At 55.6% G+C, this 27869-nt stretch overlaps 1 protein-coding gene across 1 annotated transcript in view; it reads right to left on the reverse strand.

Moving 5' to 3' along the window:
* The window catches only part of clasp1 (cytoplasmic linker associated protein 1), a gene marked incomplete at its 3' end in the record, with an annotated part of 89250 nt that overhangs the window by 34484 nt on the left and 26897 nt on the right, over positions 1 to 27869 (reverse strand). Inside the window, 8 exon segments of the mRNA NM_001097239.1 lie at positions 984 to 1061; positions 2227 to 2286; positions 3352 to 3422; positions 3899 to 4034; positions 5885 to 6030; positions 7265 to 7357; positions 10047 to 10123; positions 13076 to 13231. Coding sequence (NP_001090708.1) covers positions 984 to 1061; positions 2227 to 2286; positions 3352 to 3422; positions 3899 to 4034; positions 5885 to 6030; positions 7265 to 7357; positions 10047 to 10123; positions 13076 to 13231 — 817 coding nt within the window.

Below are 27869 nucleotides of genomic sequence, written 5' to 3' on the forward strand. Positions count from 1 at the left end.
CAGTCTGCCCCGGGAACAAGAGGAACAGTGGGCCCTGTGCAGCAGAGCTTGCAATCTATAAGGAGAACGAGCGCAGGGCAGGAAGGTCAATAACAGCAGATTTCTCTCTCCCTCTGCAATTTGCCCCAATGACCAGCAGGTGGCAGAAACACAAAGGGCAGAGATGGGAGGGTAGGGGCTTTGGTGCAGAGCGCTCTCCCTGCTGCTGACTCACAGTGTTCTGCAGTCTCTGCCCCCCCAATCCCTTCCCGGGGGGGTTCAGGTTTAGGAAAAAAACTAAACAAAACTGCAGAATGATCTGGATCCAATCAGAACCCACCGTTGTCACAAACTGCACTGCTGAAATATTAATGACTATTATGGGATGTAGGACACATGGAACATCTTCTCCCCCCCCCCCCCTCCAACCTGACAAATCTCCTAATTATTATTCCTAACGAGCCTCCAACCAGGGCTCACCCCCTCTCTCTGCCCTAAAATCTGCCCGGCAACTGGTTTCTCTCGCCTGGGTCACATGACTAAGACGAAAGCCTGTACCAACACTGACAGGGGAGGGGGGGGGGGCCTGGCGAGAGGGAGCGGAATGGGGGCTGCACAGGTGAAGCTGCCGATTGGTCGATCTGCGTGGAACTGCAGCCAAAGGGATGCTGGGAGTTGTAGTTCCATAGTGTACAGAGTGTATGTGGCAGCTTAGAGAGAAGCAGAAAGGGGGTGCCAGTCCAGGCACACCATAGAACCCCCTCACTAATCCTAATGGAATCACTAACACCCCCCCCCCCCCCCATACTGCAGCATCAGCATCAGAGCAGGAAGTACCGTGTCCAACGCAAGGGGAAGTAAACCCTGAGCAACTGAGTGATGGCTCCTCCTCCGCTCCTTACACCCCAAAACTCATGCAATAAAATAGAGGCCAGTGACTGCCCTCAGGGCAGGATAGAGGGTATCACTGGGGCAATCCCGCCACACTGGGCGGGGGTACTTACTTCCTTGCGACGATCCTTGCTTCTGAATCCGCATCATGTATCCCCTTCTTGATGGTCTCCGCTAACACCGATACATGCCTGGGGGGGAAGGAATCAGATCGTCACTCCCCCCACCATTCCCTGCCAATCACGGGGAGCTCTGAGCCACTAATTCACCCCTTTAAAAAAAGCCCAGAGAAGGGAGACAAACAAGGAAACGGCATTCCTAGGAACTCAGCGGCTGGTTGGGATAGTAACGAGTATGGTCAACAAAGGCAGTCTTATAATCATGCCAAACAGCATGGCCGCTCCCGCAGCCCCTCTGCCATGTGTAGGTACCCGTCCCAGCTGTGTATGTGTGCCCAGAGCATTCCTTCTCTGTATATTTGTATTTATACATATGGGTAGGGGGTGCCATAGTGTTTCCCTTAGACAGTACAGTATGGGGGTACAGCTTATTGTGTGCCCAGAACATTCCCTCTCTGTATATTTGTATTTATACATATGGGTAGGGGGTGCCATAGTGTTTCCCTTAGACAGTACAGTATGGGGGTACAGCTTATTGTGTGCCCAGAGCATTCCTTCTCTGTATATTTGTATTTATACATATGGGTAGGAGGTGCCATAGTGTTTCCCTTAGACAGTACAGTATGGGGGTACAGCTTATTGTGTGCCCAGAACATTCCCTCTCTGTATATTTGTATTTATACATATGGGTAGGGGGTGCCATAGTGTTTCCCTTAGACAGTACAGTATGGGGGTACAGCTTATTGTGTGCCCAGAACATTCCCTCTCTGTATATTTGTACTTATACATATGGGTAGGAGGTGCCATAGTGTTTCCCTTAGACAGTACAGTATGGGGTACAGCTTATTGTGTGCCCAGAACATTCCCTCTCTGTATATTTGTATTTATACATATGGGTAGGGGGTGCCATAGTGTTTCCCTTAGACAGTACAGTATGGGGGTACAGCTTATTGTGTGCCCAGAACATTCCCTCTCTGTATATTTGTACTTATACATATGGGTAGGGGGTGCCATAGTGTTTCCCTCCCTGTACATTAGATTACAATACATAGGGCCTTTCTGATCCCCGGGGTTTATACAGTTTGGCAGCTCCCACCAATAATCAGATAGAGACCGTCATATTAATCTAATCCCATATTTTACACAAATCACAAACCTGCCCTATTTCCCCTTAACTCCCAGACACGGCGTAAGGGGAGGGGCCCTGGGAGGGTAAATGTAGCAGCGTTGTGCTCACCTTTCCAGCGAGTGCGTTTGCCATTCCTGTAGCAGCAGATCCAAAAACTCATAGCAGCGCCTGCAGGGGACCCAAACGTACACGTTAATGAGCTTTTATATCTACTAAGCCCTGCCTGGTTGCTAGGATCATTAGGCCAAAGCAACCAGACAGCATCGTAGGGGAGAGGCCAATAATCCAGAAAGCCCAACATATAAAACAAAAGAAGACCAATTGCAAACGGTGCTGGAAAAAGCAACAACATAATGTGACTGTAAATGGTTAATATGGGCTCTGGGCAGAACCAAGTTCTATAGACGCGCCGGGTCGGAACCCGCAGAACCCAGGGCAGCAGGGGGCGCACACAGTCTCACATGGGGCAGCAGGGGGCGCACACAGTCTCACATGGGGCAGCAGGGGGCGCACACAGTCTCACATGGGGCAGCAGGGGGCGCACACAGTCTCACATGGGGCAGCAGGGGGCGCACACAGTCTCACATGGGGCAGCAGGGGGCGCACACAGTCTCACATGGGGCAGCAGGGGGCGCACACAGTCTCACATGGGGCAGCAGGGGGCGCACACAGTCTCACATGGGGCAGCAGGGGGCGCACACAGTCTCACATGGGGCAGCAGGGGGCGCACACAGTCTCACATGGGGCAGCAGGGGCCGCACACAGTCTCACATGGGGCAGCAGGGGCCGCACACAGTCTCACATGGGGCAGCAGGGGGCGCACACAGTCTCACATGGGGCAGCAGGGGGCGCACACAGTCTCACATGGGGCAGCAGGGGGCGCACACAGTCTCACATGGGGCAGCAGGGGGCGCACACAGTCTCACATGGGGCAGCAGGGGGCGCACACAGTCTCACATGGGGCAGCAGGGGGCGCACACAGTCTCACATGGGGCAGCAGGGGGCGCACACAGTCTCACATGGGGCAGCAGGGGGCGCACACAGTCTCACATGGGGCAGCAGGGGGCGCACACAGTCTCACATGGGGCAGCAGGGGGCGCACACAGTCTCACATGGGGCAGCAGGGGGCGCACACAGTCTCACATGGGGCAGCAGGGGCCGCACACAGTCTCACATGGGGCAGCAGGGGCCGCACACAGTCTCACATGGGGCAACAAACAGCAAGTTACAAACCTTCTAACGGCGACGGACTTGGAGGTGCAGTTACTGGTGATGATGGGGATCAACCTTGGGACGTGCGTTTGCTACGGAGAGAGAGGAGGGTCAGAGTTAGTCACTATATACCCCAGTCATATAGATACAGCCAGAGACATACGGAAGACACCAGTTATTATCTCGCTGACCTAGTAACCTATAGCAACCAACCTCCAGTTATATCTTGCTGATCTAGTAACCTATAGCAACCAACCTCCAGTGATATCTCACTTGTCTAGTAACCTATAGCAACCAACCTCCAGTGATAGCTCACTTGTCTAGTAACCTATAGCAACCAACCTCCAGTGATAGCTCACTTGTCTAGTAACCTATAGCAACCAACCTCCAGTGATCTCACTTGTCTAGTAACCTATAGCAACCAACCTCCAGTGATATCTCACTTGTCTAGTAACCTATAGCAACTGTATAGATACAGTTCCAGCACCTAACAAGGACCTGTGTTATTTAAAAAAATACATAAAATAACTGCCCCAATACCCATGTTGGGCAATATAGGAGTACTTACACGTATGATTAGCCGGATGGCTACGACGCCGGAGGTGGCCATGATTTTGGCACTGTTGGGGACCAGGTTGAAGACCGTTGGCATGATCGCTTCTGCCCCATGGTCAAACTTGTTCCCCAGCACTGAGGAGAGGTGCCTGTAGGGGGCAATGTCAGGAGAAATGGGGGTTGTTACAATTTCACTATCAGTAATGAGAGATGGGAATGTCCCCAGGCTAACCTCGCCCCCTGCCGTACTGCCCCAGTGTATAAGAGGAGCAGGCTAACCCCGCCCCCTGCCGTACTGCCCCAGTGTATAAGAGGAGCAGGCTAACCCCGCCCCTGCCGTACTGCCCCAGTGTATAAGAGGAGCAGGCTAACCCCGCCCCTGCCGTACTGCCCCAGTGTATAAGAGGAGCAGGCTAACCCCGCCCTGCCGTACTGCCCCAGTGTATAAGAGGAGCAGGCTAACCCCGCCCCCTGCCGTACTGCCCCAGTGTATAAGAGGAGCAGGCTAACCCGCCCCTGCCGTACTGCCCCAGTGTATAAGAGGAGCAGGCTAACCCCGCCCCCTGCCGTACTGCCCCAGTGTATAAGACGAGCAGGCTAACCCCGCCCCTGCCGTACTGCCCCAGTGTATAAGAGGAGCAGGCTAACCCCGCCCCTGCCGTACTGCCCCAGTGTATAAGAGGAGCAGGCTAACCCCGCCCCTGCCGTACTGCCCCAGTGTATAAGACGAGCAGGCTAACCCCGCCCCTGCCGTACTGCCCCAGTGTATAAGAGGAGCAGGCTAACCCCGCCCCTGCTGTACTGCCCCAGTGTATAAGAGGAGCAGGCTAACCCCGCCCCTGCCGTACTGCCCCAGTGTATAAGAGGAGCAGGCTAACCCCGCCCCCTGCCGTACTGCCCCAGTGTATAAGAGGAGCAGGCTAACCCCGCCCCCTGCCGTACTGCCCCAGTGTATAAGAGGAGCAGGCTAACCCCGCCCCCTGCCGTACTGCCCCAGTGTATAAGACGAGCAGGCTAACCCCACCCCTGCCGTACTGCCCCAGTGTATAAGAGGAGCAGGCTAACCCCGCCCCTGCCGTACTGCCCCAGTGTATAAGAGGAGCAGGCTAACCCCGCCCCTGCCGTACTGCCCCAGTGTATAAGAGGAGCAGGCTAACCCCGCCCCCTGCCGTACTGCCCCAGTGTATAAGACGAGCAGGCTAACCCCGCCCCTGCTGTACTGCCCCAGTGTATAAGACGAGCAGGCTAACCCCGCCCCTGCCGTACTGCCCCAGTGTATAAGAGGAGCAGGCTAACCCCGCCCCTGCCGTACTGCCCCAGTGTATAAGAGGAGCAGGCTAACCCCGCCCCTGCCGTACTGCCCCAGTGTATAAGAGGAGCAGGCTAACCACGCCCCTGCCGTACTGCCCCAGTGTATAAGAGGAGCAGGCTAACCCCGCCCCCTGCCGTACTGCCCCAGTGTATAAGACGAGCAGGCTAACCCCGCCCCCTGCCGTACTGCCCCAGTGTATAAGAGGAGCAGGCTAACCCCGCCCCCTGCCGTACTGCCCCAGTGTATAAGAGGAGCAGGCTAACCCCGCCCCCTGCCGTACTGCCCCAGTGTATAAGACAAGCAGGCTAACCCCGCCCCCTGCCGTACTGCCCCAGTGTATAAGAGGAGCAGGCTAACCCCGCCCCCTGCCGTACTGCCCCAGTGTATAAGAGGAGCAGGCTAACCCCGCCCCCTGCCGTACTGCCCCAGTGTATAAGACGAGCAGGCTAACCCCGCCCCTGCCGTACTGCCCCAGTGTATAAGAGGAGCAGGCTAACCCCGCCCCTGCTGTACTGCCCCAGTGTATAAGAGGAGCAGGCTAACCCCGCCCCTGCCGTACTGCCCCAGTGTATAAGAGGAGCAGGCTAACCCCGCCCCCTGCCGTACTGCCCCAGTGTATAAGACGAGCAGGCTAACCCCGCCCCTGCCGTACTGCCCCAGTGTATAAGAGGAGCGAGCGCCACCTACCCCAGGGTGATACAGGCCTCCCGCACAACCTGGGAGCGCAAGTCCTTGGCCGACAGTTTAAAGGCTCCATCGAGGAGGCGGAGCTGCGGGAAGAAAGTGTCATATTCTGCTGCCCCCGCTAACAGCAACGACCGGATCTTCTTCAGCTGAAAGGGCAAGTTAAACCTCAGGTTAGAACCGAAGGCACAATAAGGGCAAGACACACGGAGCTACTTAGTAGCAGCTACTGAACCCCAGGGAACCCCCTGCCACAGACAGTACTGAGAATTCCCTCTGCTAAACTCACGTAGGGGCAATTATCAGCAACTGATCAGCACTGTCTGTTTCTGTAGCTGCTACTAAGTAGCTCCGTGTGTCACAGCCATAAAACATTAACTGTAATCTCTGCTTTTGGCTCCCAAATCTTCCCTCAGTCACTCCCTTTACTCCTCCCATGATCCTCTCTCACTAACTCCTCCCATCAGCCTCCTCACACTAACTCCTCCCATCAGCCTCCTCACACTAACTCCTCCCATCAGCCTCCTCACACTAACTCCTCCCATCAGCCTCCTCTCATGATCCTCCTCTTACTAACCCCCCCCATCAGCCTCCTCACACTAACTCCTCCCATCAGCCTCCTCACACTAACTCCTCCCATCAGCCTCCTCACACTAACTCCTCCCATCAGCCTCCTCTCATGATCCTCCTCTTACTAACTCCTCCCATCAGCCTCCTCACACTAACTCCTCCCATCAGCCTCCTCACACTAACTCCTCCCATCAGCCTCCTCACACTAACTCCTCCCATCAGCCTCCTCTCATGATCCTCCTCTTACTAACCCCCCCCATCAGCCTCCTCACACTAACTCCTCCCATCAGCCTCCTCACACTAACTCCTCCCATCAGCCTCCTCACACTAACTCCTCCCATCAGCCTCCTCACACTAACTCCTCCCATCAGCCTCCTCACACTAACTCCTCCCATCAGCCTCCTCACACTAACTCCTCCTGTGCGCATCTCCACCTGTGGGAATCATTTCTCCCCCCCATTACACTCCCCCTTCACTCTCTGCCTTCAAACCCCCCCTTGAGTTTCAGAGAAATCTCTCCTGCTCCTCCCCAACTCCCAGCAACCCTCCCCCCTCCCTCAGCATTCTCAGCAGCCAATGCAGAGTATCCAGCAGCCACATCCACATGCACCCCCCCAACCTGCATGAAGGACGGAGGGGGCACTCACACAGGGTAAGGAAGGACGGAGGGGGCACTCACACAGGGTAAGGAAGGATGGAGGGGGCACTCACACTCACACAAGGTAAGTAAGGACTGAGGGGGCACTCACACAGGGTAAGGAAGGATGGAGGGGGCACTCACACAAGGTAAGTAAGGACTGAGGGGGCACTCACAGCGCTGATTCGCTGCTCCCAGTCGTGTTTATCATCAGAGAGGATCTCGCGGATCTTGTTCAGAGATTCTTCCAGGTCTCGGCTGGAGTAGATCTGAGTGAGGGGGGGGGGCACAGGCATCAGTGCAGCCCCCAACTGACTCCTCCCCCCGCGGCCTCATTCCCTGTTACAGCCAATGGCTGCTCCTATCAGCCTGACGCAGGGCCGGCCGGCCAGCAGCACCCCCCAGTGGCATTAGACACCAGGCTGAACATCAGGGCATTTTGCTGGTGGATGACTGCCCCCTGGTGCCCAAGGGGTGGCACAGCAGCACCCGCCACTGACTTCACCTAATGGCACCCGAGCCGCGGGGTCAGGTATTTAAAGGTGATACGTTAAAGGGGCTGGTCAGCTTTGAGTTAACTTTTATTATGACTAGAAAGTAATATTCTAAGACAACTTGCAATTGGTCTTCATTTTGTATTTGTAGTTTTTTAGTTATTTCATTTTCAATTCAGCAGCTATTTGGTTGCTAGGGAACAAATTACCTTAGCAACCAGGGCGTGGTTTGAATGAGAGACAGGAATATGAATAGGGGAGGGGCTGAATAGAGAGATAAGGAATAAAAAGTAACAATGACAATAAAACTGGAGCCTCACAGAGCAATAGGGGTTGGCTGCCGGGGTCACTGACCCCCATTTGAAAGCTGCAAAGAGTCAGAAGAAGGGAAATAATTCAAAAACTATAACCAATAAATAATGAAGACCAATTGAAAAACTGCTAAGAATAGGCCATACTATGACATACTTTAAGCTGCCATTCAGCCCATTTCAGACCCAGCTGGCAGCTTGTCCCCCTGTGTATGGTGGCCCCATCCGACCAATATCTGGGTATCAGATCCTCTCACTTAAACCCCCCCCCTAATAATGTGCTGTGTGCGAGAGAATATATATATATATGGGGGGGGATACAGGAGAATGTATATGGGGGGGGGATACAGGAGAATGTATATGGGGGGGATACAGGAGAATGTATATGGGGGGGGATACAGGAGAATGTATATGGGGGGGAGGATACAGGAGAATGTATATGGGGGGGGGATACAGGAGAATGTATATGGGGGGGGGGATACAGGAGAATGTATATGGGGGGGGGATACAGGAGAATGTATATGGGGGGGGATACAGGAGAATGTATATGGGGGGGGGGATACAGGAGAATGTATATGGGGGGGGGATACAGGAGAATGTATATGGAGGGGATACAGGAGAATGTATATGGGGGGGGATACAGGAGAATGTATATGGGGGGGGGGATACAGGAGAATGTATATGGGGGGGGGATACAGGAGAATGTATATGGGGGGGGGGATACAGGAGAATGTATATGGGGGGATACAGGAGAATGTATATGGGGGGGGATACAGGAGAATGTATAATGGGGGGTGATACAGGAGAATGTATATGGGGGGGGATACAGGAGAATGTATATGGGGGGGGGAATACAGGAGAATGTATATGGGGGGATACAGGAGAATGTATATGGGGGGGGGGATACAGGAGAATGTATATGGGGGGGGGGGATACAGGAGAATGTATATGGGGGGGGGGATACAGGAGAATGTATATGGGGGGGGGGGGATACAGGAGAATGTATATGGGGGGGGGGGGATACAGGAGAATGTATATGGGGGGATACAGGAGAATGTATATGGGGGGGATACAGGAGAATATATAGGGGGGGGATACAGGAGAATATATATGGGGGGGGATACAGGAGAATATATATGGGGGGGATCAGGAGAATGTATATGGGGGGATACAGGAGAATGTATATGGGGGGGGGATACAGGAGAATGTATATGGGGGGATACAGGAGAATGTATATGGGGGGGGGATACAGGAGAATGTATATGGGGGGATACAGGAGAATGTATATTGGGGGGGGGATACAGGAGAATGTATATGGAGGGGATACAGGAGAATGTATATGGGGGGGGGGGATACAGGAGAATGTATATGGGGGGGGGGATACAGGAGAATGTATATGGGGGGGGGATACAGGAGAATGTATATGGGGGGGGATACAGGAGAATGTATATGGGGGGGATACAGGAGAATGTATATGGGGGGGGGGGATACAGGAGAATGTATATGGAGGGGATACAGGAGAATGTATATGGGGGGGGGATACAGGAGAATGTATATGGGGGGGATACAGGAGAATGTATATGGGGGGGATACAGGAGAATGTATATGGGGGGGGATACAGGAGAATGTATATGGGGGGGGGATACAGGAGAATGTATATGGGGGGGGGGATACAGGAGAATGTATATGGAGGGGGATACAGGAGAATGTATATGGGGGGGGGGGGATACAGGAGAATGTATATGGGGGGGGATACAGGAGAATGTATATGGGGGGGATACAGGAGAATGTATATGGGGGGGGATACAGGAGAATGTATATGGGGGGGGATACAGGAGAATGTATAATGGGGGGGGATACAGGAGAATGTATATGGGGGGGGATACAGGAGAATGTATATGGGGGGGGGGATACAGGAGAATGTATATGGGGGGGGATACAGGAGAATGTATATGGGGGGGGGATACAGGAGAATGTAATATGGGGGGGGGGGATACAGGAGAATGTATATGGGGGGGGGGATACAGGAGAATGTATATGGGGGGGGATACAGGAGAATGTATATGGGGGGGGGGGATACAGGAGAATGTATATGGGGGGGATACAGGAGAATGTATATGGGGGGGGGGGGGGGACGCTCACAGACAAATCACCTGGACAGTCGGAACATCTTCAAACCCTCGGATAAAATCCTCCTCATCCACTCCCCCCGCTCCCTCCTTGGCGGTTCCTGCCGTTTGGGGAAACATGGAAAACAGTTAGGGGGGGGGCTTGAAATCTGCATTAGACTGCACCAAAATGTCTGCCCTTATGGGGCTTAGCCCCTCCCCCCACACACGGAGACACTGATTGGAGCAGGAGCTGCCGGCAGCGCGCATGTCACTGGGCTGAACATGACTGGCACACACACTGGCACACACACTGGCACACACACACACTGGCACACACACACACTGGCACGCACACACACACACTGGCACACACACACACACACTGGCACACACACACACACTGGCACACACACACACTGGCACGCACACACACACACTGGCACACACACACACACACTGGCACACACACACACACACTGGCACACACACACTGGCACACACACACACACACACTGGCCACCACACACTGGCACGCACACCACACACTGGCACGCACACACACACTGGCACACAGGGCGACACACACTGGCACACAGGGCGACACACACTGGCACACAGGGCGACACACACTGGGCACACACACACTGGCACACAGGGCGACACACTGGCACACACACACTGGCACGCACACACACTGGCACGCACACTGGCACACAGGGCGACACACACTGGCACACACACACTGGCACACAGGGCGACACACTGGCACCACACTGGCGACACACAGGGCGACACACAGGGCGACACACACACTGGCACACAGGGCGACACACACACTGCGCACACAGGGCGACACACTGGCACACACACTGGCACGCACACTGGCACACAGGGCGACACACACTGGCACACACACACTGGCACACAGGGCGACCCACTGGCACACAGGGCGACACACAGGGCGACACACACTGGCACACAGGGCGACACACACTGGCACACAGGGCGACACACTGGCACACAGGGCGACACACACTGGCACACAGACGCTGGCACACAGGGCGACACACACTGGCACACACTGGCACACAGGCCGGCACACACAGGCACACACACACTGGCACACAGGCCGGCACACACACACTGACACACAGGCCGGCACACACACGCACACACACACCGGCACACACTGGGACACACACACACCGGCACACTGGCACACAGGCCGGCACACACACACACACACTGGCACACAGGCCGGCACACACACTGGCACACACACACACTGGGACACACTGGACACAACACACACCGGCACACAGGCCGGCACACACACACACACACTGGCACACAGGCCGGCACACACACACACACAGGCCGGCACACACACACACTGGCACACAGGCCGGCACACACACACACTGGCACACACACTGGCACACAGGCCGGCACACACACACACACTGGCACACAGGCCGGCACACACACACACACTGGCACACACGCTGGCACACACGCTGGCACACACACACTGGCACACAGGCCGGCACACTCACACACTGGCACACAGGCCGGCACACACACACACACACACACTGGCACACAGGCCGGCGCACACACACACACACACACACCACTGGCACACAGGCCGGCACACACACACCACACACACTGGCACACACACACACACACACACTGGCACACAGGCCGGCACACACACAGGCCGGCACACACACAGGCCGGCACACACACGCACACAGGCCGGCACACACACACTGGCACGCACACACACTGGCACACAGGCCGGCACACACACTGGCACACAGGCCGGCACACACACACACACACTGGCACACAGGCCGGCACACACACACACACTGGCACACAGGCCGGCACACACACACACACACACTGGCACACAGGCCGGCACACACACAGGCCGGCACACACACACACTGGCACACAGGCCGGCACACACACACACACACTGGCACACAGGCCGGCACACACACACTGGCACACAGGCCGGCACACACACACACTGGCACACAGGCCGGCACACACACACAGGCACACAGGCCGGCACACACACACAGGCACACAGGCCGGCACACACACACACTGGCACACAGGCCGGCACACACACACACACAAACTGGCACAAAGGCCGGCACACACGCACACACACACACACTGGCACACACACTGGCACACAGGCCGGCACACACTGGCACACAGGCCGGCACACACTGGCACACAGGCCGGCACACACACTGGCACACAGGCCGGCACACACACACACACTGGCACACAGGCCGGCACACACACACACACTGGCACACACACTGGCACACAGGCCGGCACACACACACACTGGTACACAGGCCGGCACACACAGGCGCACACACACACGCACACAGGCCGGCACACACACACTGGCACACACACACACACACAGGCACACAGGCCGGCACACACACACACTGGCACACAGGCCGGCACACACACACACACACTGGCACACACACTGGCACACACACTGGCACACAGGCCGGCACACACACTGGCACACACACTGGCACACAGGCCGGCACACACACACACTGGCACACAGGCCGGCACACACACTGGCACACACACTGGCACACAGGCCGGCACACACACACTGGCACACACACACACACACACTGGCACACAGGCCGGCACACACACACTGGCACACAGGCCGGCACACACACACACACACACCGGCACACAGACGCACATACACACACACACTGGCACACAGACGCACATACACACACACACTGGCACACAGGCCGGCACCGGGCAATGAGCAGTTCAGCACCACGGCCAGGGATCCCCCTATAGACACACTCGCTCCCAGGGAATACAGAATGATGGGGGGATCCCAGCCAATCAATGAGCCGATATAGTTAATAGGAAATCTCACATAATTAAACAAGTAATTAAAGTAAAGTCATTCCCTTCCCGGCTGAACTACAACTCCCCCCATCATCCCGAGGCAGCGAGTTGCAGTTGAACCAAAGCCACTGACCCCCCTCACTCACCTCCCGGCTTGGGCGCGGCACTCGAGGTTCCAGGCCGGCGGGCGGTGCCCAGACTCACCCCCCTGCGGGCAGCTTGAGGGGCTTTAGAGGAGGCAGAAGAACTGGCCGATGAGGGTCGGTTGCCATCGACGGAATCTTCATCATCAAAGTTTTTATCTGCAGAGAATCCCAGTTTGTCACAGTGTGTCTGAGAGCAGGACCCAAGCGGGGCTAATATTGGGCAGGTATTGGCCATACAGGTCACATGACTCCCAGCCCACTAAGCCAATAAGCACCCCAAGTCCCTAATATTGGGCAGGTTATTGGCCACACACACACGTCACATGGCGCCCCCTCCCCTAGGAGCCAATAAGCACCCCAAGTCCCTAATATTGGGCAGGTTAATATTGGGCAGGTATTGGCCATACACATCACATGGCGCCCCCTCCCCTAAGAGCCAATAAGCACCCCAAGTCTCTAATATTGGGCAGGTCATTGGCCATACACGTCACATGGCGCCCCCTCCCCTAGGAGCCAATAAGCACCCCAAGTCCCTAATATTGGGCAGGTTATTGGCCATACACGTCACATGGCGCCCCCTCCCCTAGGAGCCAATAAGCACCCCAAGTCTCTAATATTGGGCAGGTCATTGGCCATACACATCACATGGCGCCCCCTCCCCTAGGAGCCAATAAGCACCCCAAGTCCCTAATATTGGGCAGGTTATTGGCCATACACGTCACATGGCGCCCGCTCCCCTAGGAGCCAATAAGCACCCCAAGTCCCTCATATTGGGCAGGTTATTGGCCATACACGTCACATGGCGCCCCCTCCCCTAGGAGCCAATAAGCACCCCAAGTCCCTCATATTGGGCAGGTTATTGGCCATACACGTCACATGGCGCCCCCTCCCCTAGGAGCCAATAAGCACCCCAAGTCCCTAATATTGGGCAGGTTATTGGCCATACACGTCACATGGCCCCCCCCTCCCCTAGGAGCCAATAAGCACCCCAAGTCCCTAATACGGCTTTACATGTTGGTTCCGAGCCCCCCGTGGGGCCCACGCCCGCTGTAACAGGCGACACTGGCACATACAGCAACTCAAACATATGTAACAGTCTAATCCCCGCCTGTGGCCCTGCAGTTGTACTACAACTCCCAGCATGCCCCCAGAGCCACAGGCTAACATATACAGTGAATAGAATGATGTGAGTGGGGTGGGAAGGTAAGTGGCTGCCATAGAGTCAGACTGGGTGTGGCAGATATATACACCCCCCCCCCTCACTGCCCCCGGGGGGAGGCACAAGGAATCCCAGTCAATTGAGTGCAGAAAGGAAGGGGTTGGGCAGACGCCCATTATCTCCCATTATCTCCCATCACTGGGCGGCCGAGCTGAGTGGGACCCGTTAGGGCTGATAATGGGGAGAAACAGATGAGACTCCCCCCCCCCCGGCCGGGGGATAAACCGATTGTTATGGAAATTCCACCCCCCACCCCCCCCCCCCCCAGTGCAAACATGGCCGCTGTCACATGGAGACATCTCTCACCTACAGAAACTCCACAAAATTCCCAATTTCCCACAAACGCCGCCATCCTCGCTTTGCGGCGCCGTCGGCGCGGAATTTCCCTGCAACATTTCCCACAAGCGGCGCAACAAAATCCCCCGTGTGGGGCCCCCCATAGGAACCCATGTACCAAACCTCTCCCCGTGGCAGAGACAGACGGAGGCAGAGAGAGTGACACACCTAGATACAGACAGACACAGCGGGAGAGACAGAGGGCACGGGGGGGGGGGGATAGGGATGAGTGGGGGGGGGCACCCAATGACAAAGGGAGCAATTCCAATGGGTACGGGGCCCCTCGGTGCCAAACGTTCCGCCCCAGATGCTACAGGAGGAGGAGGAGGAATGAATCCCGGAGCCGCCGGCGCCATTACAATCCCTGGGATCTTACGGGTGCAAATCCTTTGGCAAATGAGCTTCCTCAGCATCCTTCCTCTGTCCCCCCCGCGCCAGCCCCGAGCAGCGAATCCAGCCCTGAGCCCCCAGGGATCCAGCGGACATGCTGGGAACGTCGGGTCCCACCAAGCAACGGCGAGAAATGTGCATTAGTGAGGTGTTGCCACGGCGAGAGGAGACGGGAAATGAAGTCAGATCCGTGCAGCCTCCGATATTGTCTCACTCGCCCATCCACTCCCCCGAGGGGCCACTCACAGCTGTCACTGCACCACAACTAATACTCTCCCCGGGGGCCCCCCAGCCTGATGGGCTGAGCCAGCGCCTCCATAACAACCTCCTACAGCACTGCTGCCCGGGGAGGCACCGGCCCCACTCACTCACACAGTATGGGGGTACAGCTTATTGTGTGCCCAGAACATTCCTTCTCTGTATATTTGTATTTATACATATGGGTAGGGGGTGCCATAGTGTTTCCCTTAGACAGTACAGTATGGGGGTACAGCTTATTGTGTGCCCAGAACATTCCTTCTCTGTATATTTGTATTTATACATATGGGTAGGGGGTGCCATAGTGTTTCCCTTAGACAGTACATTATGGGGGTACAGCTTATTGTGTGCCCAGAACATTCCTTCTCTGTATATTTGTATTTATACATATGGGTAGGGGGTGCCATAGTGTTTCCCTTAGACAGTACAGTATGGGGGTACAGCTTATTGTGTGCCCAGAACATTCCCTCTCTGTATATTTGTATTTATACATATGGGTAGGGGGTGCCATAGTGTTTCCCTTAGACAGTACAGTATGGGGGTACAGCTTATTGTGCACTTGGGTTTCTTAGACATTTACTTGCTGTTGAGAGAAATGATCACCAACATTAACCCCTTACAATCCCTGGCAGTCAAACTGTGAAACAAGGGGGAGGAGAGAATATCAATAGCAGGAGGTGATGGGGGGGGGGGGAGGCATCCTTAGAGACAGAGACAGAGACAGGGGAAAGTGCTGGAAGGGTTACTGCCTGCCCTGCTCTCATTTCCTACAGAAATAGGGGTTGGTAGCACTAGGTAGGTACCTAATATATAGGGGCAGAGACAGGGGAAAGTGTTGGAAGGGTTACTGCCTGCCCTGCTCTCATTTCCCTACAGAAATAGGGGTTGGTAGCACTAGGTAGGTACCTAATATATAGGGGCAGAGACAGGGGAAAGTGTTGGAAGGGTTACTGCCTGCCCTGCTCTCATTTCCCTACAGAAATAGGGGTTGGTAGCACTAGGTAGGTACCTAATATATAGGGGCAGAGACAGGGGAAAGTGTTGGAAGGGTTACTGCCTGCCCTGCTCTCACCCAGGAGACTGTCACTATTAATACCAGTACAAGTGCCTCCCAAGAGACTGGCACACAGTTGGGCACAGTCGAGCCGTTAATGCTACAGTAGTTACAGGAATATACAGAATAGCGAATAAGGTGCAATAAAACATTCAGTATAAGGATAATCCCCCCCGCGCCAGTTGAGAATGTCGCCCCCATCTGGCAGTGCCAGCAGTAGAGAAGTCTACCAGAATCTTTGTTGCTTTGCTGTGGATGAGCCCAAGTGCCCCCTGCTGGCTCCCATGAGCAACACACGAGGCACAGCAACCAATAAGGAATGGGATTTTTTCCTGGGAGAGAGATACGGGTGCCCCCAGAAAGGCTGTGGCAGTCATCGGGCACCATCAGTGCGGGCACAGGGGTATCGACAGGGAACTCTGAGTATCACTCATGTATTATAAGGGATAATGTACCCCCTACTGTAAATGATAAGGATATTAGCAGTCACTGAGGGGACCAGGTTCACTATCCAGCAGTATAACTATTGCCCCACAGGCTGGGGGCAGAATTTCTGTGAATGCCCAATACAAATAACCAGTACCAGCCCATAGTGGCGCTGCCCCAGTTGGAAACACAAGGAATAGGGAGGAAAGTGGCCCCATGGCACAAAGGCAGAATATTAGCAATGGCCACTAGGGGGTGCCCCTCCATCCCCCCAAATGACCCCAATCTGACAGCTGCACCTGGGGGGGAACACAAACAAATAACAGCTCATTCCCAGCCCGTGAGTGCCCGCCGCTCTGTGCCAACTGCCAATTACAGGGCATTTCTCAGCAGGGGGGGCTACGCAGGGGCCCCAATAACAATGGCTTCCCGGCCGCACAGAGACCATTGTTTGCGCTCAATGTGTTTGTTGTTCAGAACAGAACATCACAAAGAGTCAGTGTGCGGCTCTGCCCCCCATGGGGCCCCGTAACTGCCCCCCTGGCACAGGGTGCCCGGGTATTTAACTAGCGGGGTCCCAGCATGCTCAGCCAGACAGGAAGTAGTGGGCCCTGTGCAGCTCCCAGCATGCTCAGCCGGACAGGAAGTAGTGGGCCCTGTGCAGCTCCCAGCACGCTCAGCCAGACAGGAAGTAGTGGGCCCTGTGCAGCTCCCAGCACGCTCAGCCAGACAGGAAGTAGTGGGCCCTGTGCAGCTCCCAGCACGCTCAGCCGGACAGGAAGTAGTGGGCCCTGTGCAGCTCCCAGCACGCTCAGCCAGACAGGAAGTAGTGGGCCCTGTGCAGCTCCCAGCATGCTCAGCCAGACAGAAAGTAGTGGGCCCTGTGCAGCTCCCAGCATGCTCAGCCGGACAGGAAGTAGTGGGCCCTGTGCAGCTCCAGCACGCTCAGCCAGACAGGAAGTAGTGGGCCCTGTCGCAGCTCCCAGCATGCTCAGCCAGACAGAAAGTAGTGGCCCCTGTGCAGCTCCCAGCATTGCTCAGCCAGACAGGAAAGTACTAGGCCCTGTGCAGCTCCCAGCACGCTCAGCCAGACAGAAAGTAGTGGGCCCTGTGCAGCTCCCAGCATGCTCAGCCAGACAGGAAGTACTAGGCCCTGTGCAGCTCCCAGCACGCTCAGCCAGACAGGAAGTAGTGGGCCCTGTGCAGCTCCCAGCATGCTCAGCCAGACAGGAAGTACTAGGCCCTGTGCAGCTCCCAGCACGCTCAGCCAGACAGAAAGTAGTGGGCCCTGTGCAGCTCCCAGCATGCTCAGCCAGACAGGAAGTAGTGGGCCCTGTGCAGCTCCCAGCATGCTCAGCCAGACAGGAAGTAGTGGGCCCTGTGCAGCTCCCAGCATGCTCAGCCAGACAGGAAGTACTAGGCCTGCAGCTCCCAGCACGCTCAGCCAGACAGAAAGTAGTGGGCCCTGTGCAGCTCCCAGCACGCTCAGCCGGACAGGAAGTAGTGGGCCCTGTGCAGCTCCCAGCACGCTCAGCCAGACAGGAAGTAGTGGGCCCTGTGCAGCTCCCAGCACGCTCAGCCGGACAGGAAGTAGTGGGCCCTGTGCAGCTCCCAGCACGCTCAGCCGGACAGGAAGTAGTGGGCCCTGTGCAGCTCCCAGCACGCTCAGCCGGACAGGAAGTAGTGGGCCCTGTGCAGCTCCCAGCATGCTCAGCCAGACAGGAAGTACTAGGCCCTGTGCAGCTCCCAGCACGCTCAGCCAGACAGAAAGTAGTGGGCCCTGTGCAGCTCCCAGCATGCTCAGCCAGACAGGAAGTAGTGGGCCCTGTGCAGCTCCCAGCACGCTCAGCCAGACAGGAAGTAGTGGGCCCTGTGCAGCTCCCAGCATGCTCAGCCAGACAGAAAGTAGTGGGCCCTGTGCAGCTCCCAGCACGCTCAGCCAGACAGAAAGTAGTGGGCCCTGTGCAGCTCCCAGCACGCTCAGCCGGACAGGAAGTAGTGGGCCCTGTGCAGCTCCCAGCACGCTCAGCCAGACAGGAAGTAGTGGGCCCTGTGCAGCTCCCAGCACGCTCAGCCGGACAGGAAGTAGTGGGCCCTGTGCAGCTCCCAGCACGCTCAGCCGGACAGGAAGTAGTGGGCCCTGTGCAGCTCCCAGCACGCTCAGCCGGACAGGAAGTAGTGGGCCCTGTGCAGCTCCCAGCACGCTCAGCCGGACAGGAAGTAGTGGGCCCTGTGCAGCTCCCAGCACGCTCAGCCAGACAGGAAGTAGTGGGGCCCTGTGCAGCTCCCAGCATGCTCAGCCAGACAGGAAGTACTAGGCCCTGTGTAGCTCCCAGCATGCTCAGCCAGACAGAAAGTAGTGGGCCCTGTGCAGCTCCCAGCATGCTCAGCCGGACAGGAAGTAGTGGGCCCTGTGCAGCTCCCAGCACGCTCAGCCAGACAGGAAGTAGTGGGGCCCTGTGCAGCTCCCAGCATGCTCAGCCGGACAGGAAGTAGTGGGCCCTGTGCAGCTCCCAGCATGCTCAGCCAGACAGAAAGTAGTGGGCCCTGTGCAGCTCCCAGCACGCTCAGCCGGACAGGAAGTAGTGGGCCCTGTGCAGCTCCCAGCATGCTCAGCCAGACAGGAAGTAGTGGGCCCTGTGCAGCTCCCAGCATGCTCAGCTGGGCAGGAAGTAGTGGGCCCTGTGCAGCTCCCAGCACGCTCAGCCAGACAAGAAGTAGTGGGCCCTGTGCAGCTCCCAGCACGCTCAGCCAGACAGGAAGTACTAGGCCCTGTGCAGCTCCCAGCATGCTCAGCCGGACAGGAAGTAGTGGGCCCTGTGCAGCTCCCAGCACGCTCAGCCAGACAGAAAGTAGGAGGCCCTGTGCAGCTCCCAGCACGCTCAGCCGGACAGGAAGTAGTGGGCCCTGTGCAGCTCCCAGCATGCTCAGCCAGACAGAAAGTAGTGGGCCCTGTGCAGCTCCCAGCACGCTCAGCCGGACAGGAAGTAGTGGGCCCTGTGCAGCTCCCAGCATGCTCAGCTGGACAGGAAGTAGTGGGCCCTGTGCAGCTCCCAGCACGCTCAGCCAGACAGGAAGTAGTGGGCCCTGTGCAGCTCCCAGCACGCTCAGCCAGACAGGAAGTACTAGGCCCTGTGCAGCTCCCAGCATGCTCAGCCAGACAGGAAGTACTAGGCCCTGTGCAGCTCCCAGCACGCTCAGCCGGACAGGAAGTAGTGGGCCCTGTGCAGCTCCCAGCATGCTCAGCCAGACAGAAAGTAGTGGGCCCTGTGCAGCTCCCAGCACGCTCAGCCAGACAGGAAGTAGTGGGCCCTGTGCAGCTCCCAGCATGCTCAGCCAGACAGGAAGTACTAGGCCCTGTGCCCGGGCAGCTGCTCACTGCCATACTAGTCACACAATAGGCTGCCAGGAGTTGCAGAGAGTGGTACAAACCTGGCACCATAACACCCCCATGGGGGCAAGAGAACCAACACCTCCCCCGACCCCCCAATACCTGTGTAATAGTTACACTTCCCCTTTAATCTGCTGTAGGTGCAGAAGTGTATAGCAGCCCCGCAGCACAGGGGGGAGGGATTAAACAGTGCGCGTGACACGAGCAGAAAGAATTTGGTCGTCGCACCTGAGGCCACGACTGGAACTGATGCGTGAGCGGAATGCTAATACCCCCCCAGGGCGGCCAGAACCGAGGCACAGGGGGGCCGGGGGCCCAGCTACAAACCCACCTGAGAGCACAGACTTGTGGGGAATATACCCAGCAAGCCTTGCTGAATGAGCCCCTCTGGGGCATGGGTGCCCCCTTGTGTTGCTAGGAAACAAAAGGCTTATTGGCTCGGGGGGCGGGGAAGGAATTTCTGCACACAGCAGCCAATAACACTCCCACAATTCCAAAGGGCCAGTGGTGCTCTGGGCAGTAGAGGATTCTGGGAGCTGAAGTCCAAGGCTGCAGATTTACAACCAGGGATTGGGAGAGTGGGAGGAGCCAAGGGAATGAGCCCTAATCCTGCTGTTGCCTGGGAGGCGGCTTAAAGGGGTTTGTGTGTCAGTGGGGGCCCGAGGGTAAAGCGGGGGGGTCGATCTGCAAACTAAGTGCAAAAGCTGGGGGGGCCCGGGGGGGGGGGGGGCACAGCTAAAACACCACAACAACAAGCAGCTGTCCCTTTAACATGACCTTAATAACTGGCACACAAACACCCGCCCCTTAACCCCTCGGCTGCCAGATCAGTACAGCCCGAGCAGCGACCGCTCTATAGAGCAGCACGTACACATTGCTCCTGCCCCACAGAGCTTGCAATCTAATATCATCCACCAAAGGGGCAGTCAAACAGGGCAGAGCAGCAGGAGATACAGTGAATAATGGGGTGTAACTGTGCGGGGAGCTGCCATACTGCTTGCTCTGTTCCCCCCCATACCATCCACCAGTGTTAAAATGCAACTGAGAGGGCAAATTCTGATAACCAATGGCATGGCAGCTTTTGGGCTGAAGTCAATGTAGCAGGTCTGAGCGATGGGGGGGGGTCCATTTTATACACAATCTCGCCTGGTGGCTGCCCCCCTCAGGGTACTGGGCACAGATGCACAGAAGCTGTCGAGGTCTTGTGTCAGGGGGGGGTCACTAGACAATAAAGACCTATGGCCCTCAGAACTAGTGGCGGGACGCGGTACTGCGAGGGGCAAAGCACCCAGTTCTCTCCTGCTTTCTGGGATGAAGGTTTTGGAAGAGAAATGTAAGTATCAGGGATTTCCTATGTGGGGGTACAGGGGAGTGAATGCCGGGGGGGGGGGGGACACCATCTTGGCCTTTGCCCCCCCTGTCTGCACAATGCTCAGGGGCCCCGGCAGCAGTACTGGGAATGGGGCCCCCCCTGCCCTACAGTACAGCTTCTAGGGGTGCACTGAATCTAGAACTTGGTTCCGGGATTCGGCAGAATTCTATCGAATCCGTAAAATCCCGTGACTTTTCGTTACATAAACACGGAAGTTCCCTTTAGCCCCTCCCTGTTCTCATTTGCATATGCAAATTAGGAATCTGTTTGGTAATCGGTTTAATCTTTCACAAAGGATTCAGGGTTTGGCCAGATCCCAAAATAGCGGATTCTGTGCCCCCCCCCCAACTGGCTAATCCTGACACAGGGATGGCAACAATAACGGCTTTACCATAAAGCAAAGATCAGGCAAACTGCCATACTGCATACTGACCCATAGGGACGCTCTATATCCTCTCCCAATGAAAAGCGTAAGCTCCTGCGGTTCAGCACCAGCGCTGTCAATTCAGTTTGGAGACAAGGGGCCGCTCCTGGCAACTGCTGTGCCGCTCAGTGCCCGGATGGACGGACGTTCCACTGAATGGGCAGCTGGGCCACTGAGTGCCCTGGATGGATTTGCCACTGAATGCCAATCGATGCACGGCTATGCCTCTGGATGCCAATCAATGCCCAGTGGTACCACTGAATGCCAATCGATGCACGGCTATGCCTCTGGATGCCAATCAATGCCCAGTGGTACCACTGAATGCCAATCGATGCACGGCTATGCCTCTGGATGCCAATCAATGCCAAGTGGTACCACTGAATGCCAATCGATGCACAGCTATGCCTCTGGATGCCAGCCCAGTTGTACCACTGAATGCCAATCAATGTGAGGTCAACCACTGACTGCCAATCGATGCCCAGCTGTGCCCCTGGATGCCAATCGATGCAGAGTTGTGCCTCTGGGTGCCAATCAATGTCAGGTGAACCACTGACTGCCAATCGATGCCCGGCTGTGCCTCTGGGTGCCAATCAATGTCAGGTGAACCACTGACTGCCAATCGATGCCCGGCTGTGCCCCTGAATGCCAATCGATGCAGAGTTGTGCCTCTGGGTGCCGATCGATGTGAGGTGAACCACTGACTGCCAGTCGATGCCCGGCTGTGCCACTGAATGCCAATGTGAGGTGAACACTGAATGCCAATGGATGCCCGGCTGTGCCCCTGGATGCCAGTGGCAGGGTGGAACAGAAGAGATGTGCTAGGAATGCTGCCCCAGCGAGCAGGAGGTGCCCAGCAGAGCGCCCACTACGCGCCAATCCCAATTATGAGAGATCCGTGTGCAAGTCACGCAGAGCAGGGCTGGGAGTAAAGTGGCAGAGATGCAGCAGGGTGCCCGCCTCCCCCAGTCGGCATGGCTGGCAGCAGCGAGACTGCTCGGTTGGCAGCAGCGAGACTGCTGGGTGTGAGTAGGAAGCGGAGCTGTGACCCCCCCTGCCTCGGCACAGAGCTGACAGGCGCCCCCCCTCTCCCTCCCGCAGGAGACGCGCTGCCTCCATCCGTCACTGGGCTGCGCTGATCCGAACCAACACTTAACCCTCTGTCTCCCAATCTGGGGGCGGGGAGAAACCCGACGTGTTTATAATCCCAGCCATACACAGCACAGAGGCTCCTCCCACTGGACTCGCCTGCAGGGGATGCTGGGAGCTGTAGTCACAAAGCCTCTGGTGTTTCTATGGGTTTAATGGGAGGTTCTGCTGCCCCATTCGGATCCCCATTCATTTCACACTCGGCCATTCACGTCGGTTTAGTTCTGCTCGATTTCCTCACAATAAAGCGAAGGCTTCGCCAATCAGATCTCACGTTCTCCTCCCCAAACCCAAATCTCATTGGCCAAATGGCGACCCCTGGATTCCACAGTAAATATTCTGCTCTGAGAGGGTCCCATTAACCCTTACTAATCCCTCGCGGGGGCTGATATTACAGCTCAGAATCATTGGCTGCTACAGCTCTTATTGGCTTTTTTCTGAAAGTTAAAGGGGAACTTCACCCAAAAATGATTTTTTTCTATAATGACAAAGTGTAATTCCTATTGTCATCCCAATAAATAACGGCCCCCTGCCCCTGGCGATCCCCTTCCCCCGTCTGCCCGACAATGTACTAAAACCACTACTGTCATTCTCTTCCTTGTCTGGTGAATTAACCACACAAGGCATCATGGGAGTTTGGGAGAAGAGCTGATGATCAATACAGTGTTTAAGGGGTAGCAGTTGTCAGAGCAAGCAGAGGAGGGAATAGCAACTACCAGAAAGATACGGCTTCCAAAAGCAATTATAGTAACTATTATTACCCAGTAACTGCCTAGAGTGCAAATGAGCTCTGTATAACCAATCTCAGATGCAGTCTGTGTCTCTTGATATCCGATAAGGAGGTGCTGATTACCCCAAATCCCCCCCTAACTGGCCTTCAGGCTGGGCCCCCTTAGCCCATAACAAGGTTACAGATATATAGAAACATTGGGGTAACATTCACCCCGCTATAGTTCCAGGGGTACCCAGGGCACAAATAAGCACTCACCCCAAATCCCCCCCTAACTGGCCTTCAGGCTGGGCCCCCTTAGCCCATAACAAGGTTACAGATATATAGAAACATTGGGGTAACAGTCACCCCGCTATAGTTCCAGGGGTACCCAGGGCACAAATAAGCACTCACCCCAAATCCCCCCCTAACTGGCCTTCAGGCTGGGCCCCCTTAGCCCATAACAAGGTTACAGATATATAGAAACATTGGGGTAACAGTCACCCCGCTATAGTTCCAGGGGTACCCAGGGCACAAATAAGCACTCACCCCAAATCCCCCCTAACTGGCCTTCAGGCTGGGCCCCCTTAGCCCATAACAAGGTTACAGATATATAGAAACATTGGGGTAACAGTCACCCCGCTATAGTTCCAGGGGTACCCAGGGCACAAATAAGCACTCACCCCAAATCCCCCCTAACTGGCCTTCAGGCTGGGCCCCCTTAGCCCATAACAAGGTTACAGATATATAGAAACATTGGGGTGACCCCATTACCCCGGGGTACCCTTAGTGTATAATGCTAATATGCATAAGGACCTGCTGGGAAAGTGGATGATGATGGCGTGATGATGTCAGACTGAGGGAATGATGTCACTCAGGTGAGAGTGGGCGGAACCCACAAGGTGCCAATCAGGTTGGGATCAGTAACATTGGGAGTCGGGGGCAGAAGCTGGCAGGGACAGCAGGCGGAACAGACACAAATAGCCATTGTGACCTCGCTCTGTTTGCTCCATTGTATCCAGTTGGTCGAGGCACAGAAAGGCCCCACAGTACAACCCCCCCCCCCCCCCAGTGACCCCCAGGCACTGATACAAGATATACACTCTGTTACACACCCAGGGTCAGTGCTGGGGGGGGCAGTACCACGTGGCACTAAGGCGGGGGGGGGCAGTACCACGTGGCACTAAGGCGGGGGGGGCACCATACACAGGTCACTGAGACACAGAAACCTCCGTGGGGGTCACTGTTACAGGGGATTGGGCCCCACAGCGGGGAACCCAAAGTCTGAATACAGCTCTATGGTTCTGTTTGTATAGAAAAGGCATTTCCTGTCATGTGACTTGGCTTCCTTCCCATACAATTTCTTTCTATAACTAAGCACCATGCACTGAAGCCTATTGGCAAAAATCAGTGATCCCATTCTTATGGGTACCGGGAAATACACTCCCCCCTGCACAGGAAGTAGAGACAGTCACATGGGTACCGGGAAATACACTCCCCCCCATGCACAGGAAGTAGATACAGTCACATGGGTACCAGAAAATACACTTCCCCCCTGCACAGGAAGTAGAGACAGTCACATGGGTACCGGGAAATACACTCCCCCCTGCACAGGAAGTAGAGACAGTCACATGGGTACCGGGAAATACACTCCCCCCCCCATGCACAGGAAGTAGATAGTCACATGGGTACCAGAAAATACACTCCCCCCTGCACAGGAAGTAGAGACAGTCACATGGGTACCGGGAAATACACTCCCCCCTGCACAGGAAGTAGAGACAGTCACATGGGTACCAAGAAATACACTCCCCCCTGCACAGGAAGTAGATACAGTCACATGGGTACCAGGAAATACACTCCCCCGTGCACAGGAAGTAGAGACAGCCACATGGGTACCAGGAAATACACTCCCCCGTGCAAAGGAAGCAGAGACAGTCACATGGGTACCGGGAAATACACTCCCCCGTGCACAGGAAGTAGATACAGTCACATGGGTACCAGGAAATACACTCCCCCGTGCACAGGAAGTAGAGACAGTCACATGGGTACCAGGAAATACACTCCCCCATGCAAAGAAAGCAGAGATAGTCACACAGGTACCAGGAAATACACTCCCCCCCCCCCATGCACAGGAAGTAGATACAGTCACATGGGTACCAGAAAATACACTCCCCCCGTGCACAGGAAGTAGTCCCATGGGTACCAGGAAATACACTCCCCCCCTGTGCACAGGAAGTAGAGAGTCACATGAGTACCAGGAAATACACTCCCCCCCCTTGCACAGGAAGTAGAGACAGTCACATGGGTACCAGGAAATACACTCCCCCCCCTTGCACAGGAAGTAGAGACAGTCACATGGGTACCAGGAAATACACTCCCCCGTACACAGGAAGTAGAGACAGTCACATGGGTACCAGAAAATACACTCCCCCCCCTTGCACAGGAAGTAGAGACAGTCACATGGGTACCAGGAAATACACTCCCCCGTACACAGGAAGTAGATACAGTCACATGGGTACCAGAAAATACACTCCCCCCTGCACAGGAAGTAGAGACAGTCACATGGGTACCGGGAAATACACTCCCCCCCCATGCACAGGAAGTAGATAGTCACATGGGTACCGGGAAATACACTCCCCCCTGCACAGGAAGTAGAGACAGTCACATGGGTACCGGGAAATACACTCCCCCCTGCACAGGAAGTAGAGACAGTCACATGGGTACCAAGAAATACACTCCCCCCTGCACAGGAAGTAGATACAGTCACATGGGTACCAGGAAATACACTCCCCCGTGCACAGGAAGTAGAGACAGCCACATGGGTACCAGGAAATACACTCCCCCGTGCAAAGGAAGTAGATACAGTCACATGGGTACCAGGAAATACACTCCCCCGTGCACAGGAAGTAGAGACAGCCACATGGGTACCAGGAAATACACTCCCCCGTGCAAAGGAAGCAGAGACAGTCACATGGGTACCGGGAAATACACTCCCCCGTGCACAGGAAGTAGATACAGTCACATGGGTACCAGGAAATACACTCCCCCGTGCACAGGAAGTAGATACAGTCACATGGGTACCAGGAAATACACTCCCCCATGCAAAGAAAGCAGAGATAGTCACACAGGTACCAGGAAATACACTCCCCCCCCCCCATGCACAGGAAGTAGATACAGTCACATGGGTACCAGAAAATACACTCCCCCCGTGCACAGGAAGTAGTCCCATGGGTACCAGGAAATACACTCCCCCCCTGTGCACAGGAAGTAGAGAGTCACATGAGTACCAGGAAATACACTCCCCCCCCTTGCACAGGAAGTAGAGACAGTCACATGGGTACCAGGAAATACACTCCCCCCCCTTGCACAGGAAGTAGAGACAGTCACATGGGTACCAGGAAATACACTCCCCCCCCTTGCACAGGAAGTAGAGACAGTCACATGGGTACCAGGAAATACACTCCCCCCCTTGCACAGGAAGTAGAGACAGTCACATGGGTACCAGGAAATACACTCCCCCGTACACAGGAAGTAGAGACAGTCACATGGGTACCAGGAAATACACTCCCCCGTACACAGGAAGTAGAGACAGTCACATGGGTACCAGGAAACAAACTCCCAGTAACAGATAATATCCCCCCCCCCACACCCCCAATCACTATAACTCAAACCTCTCACTGCTGAATCAGGACATTCCCAGCACAAAACTGGAGAAACCGTAGAACCAAGAGGCCCAGAGAACCCATTAAGGTCACAGCGTGACAGACTGACTGCCAATAAAACACGAGTGCCAGTGAGAGAGACGGGCATGGCACGGGCACAACATGGCACAGTGGGAGGATTATTAGGGCAGATGCCAGTTTGGGCTCAGGGAGCTGCCAGGAGGCTGAGGCGCTGATTGTAGGTTAGAGAAGGAGAAGAGTTTCAGCTGGGGGGGGCAGGGGGCGGGGGCACGAGGGTATAACGAGGGGGGGCAAACAGCACATAATTAGCAGCAGTAAAACAAACAATGATCTCTCACGGCGGAGCTGTTAATTAGCAACATTGTATTTCCATTTCCCAAGGAAAA

Source organism: Xenopus tropicalis, chromosome 9 (assembly GCF_000004195.4).
Source record: "Xenopus tropicalis strain Nigerian chromosome 9, UCB_Xtro_10.0, whole genome shotgun sequence".
Lineage (NCBI taxonomy): Eukaryota > Metazoa > Chordata > Amphibia > Anura > Pipidae > Xenopus > Xenopus tropicalis.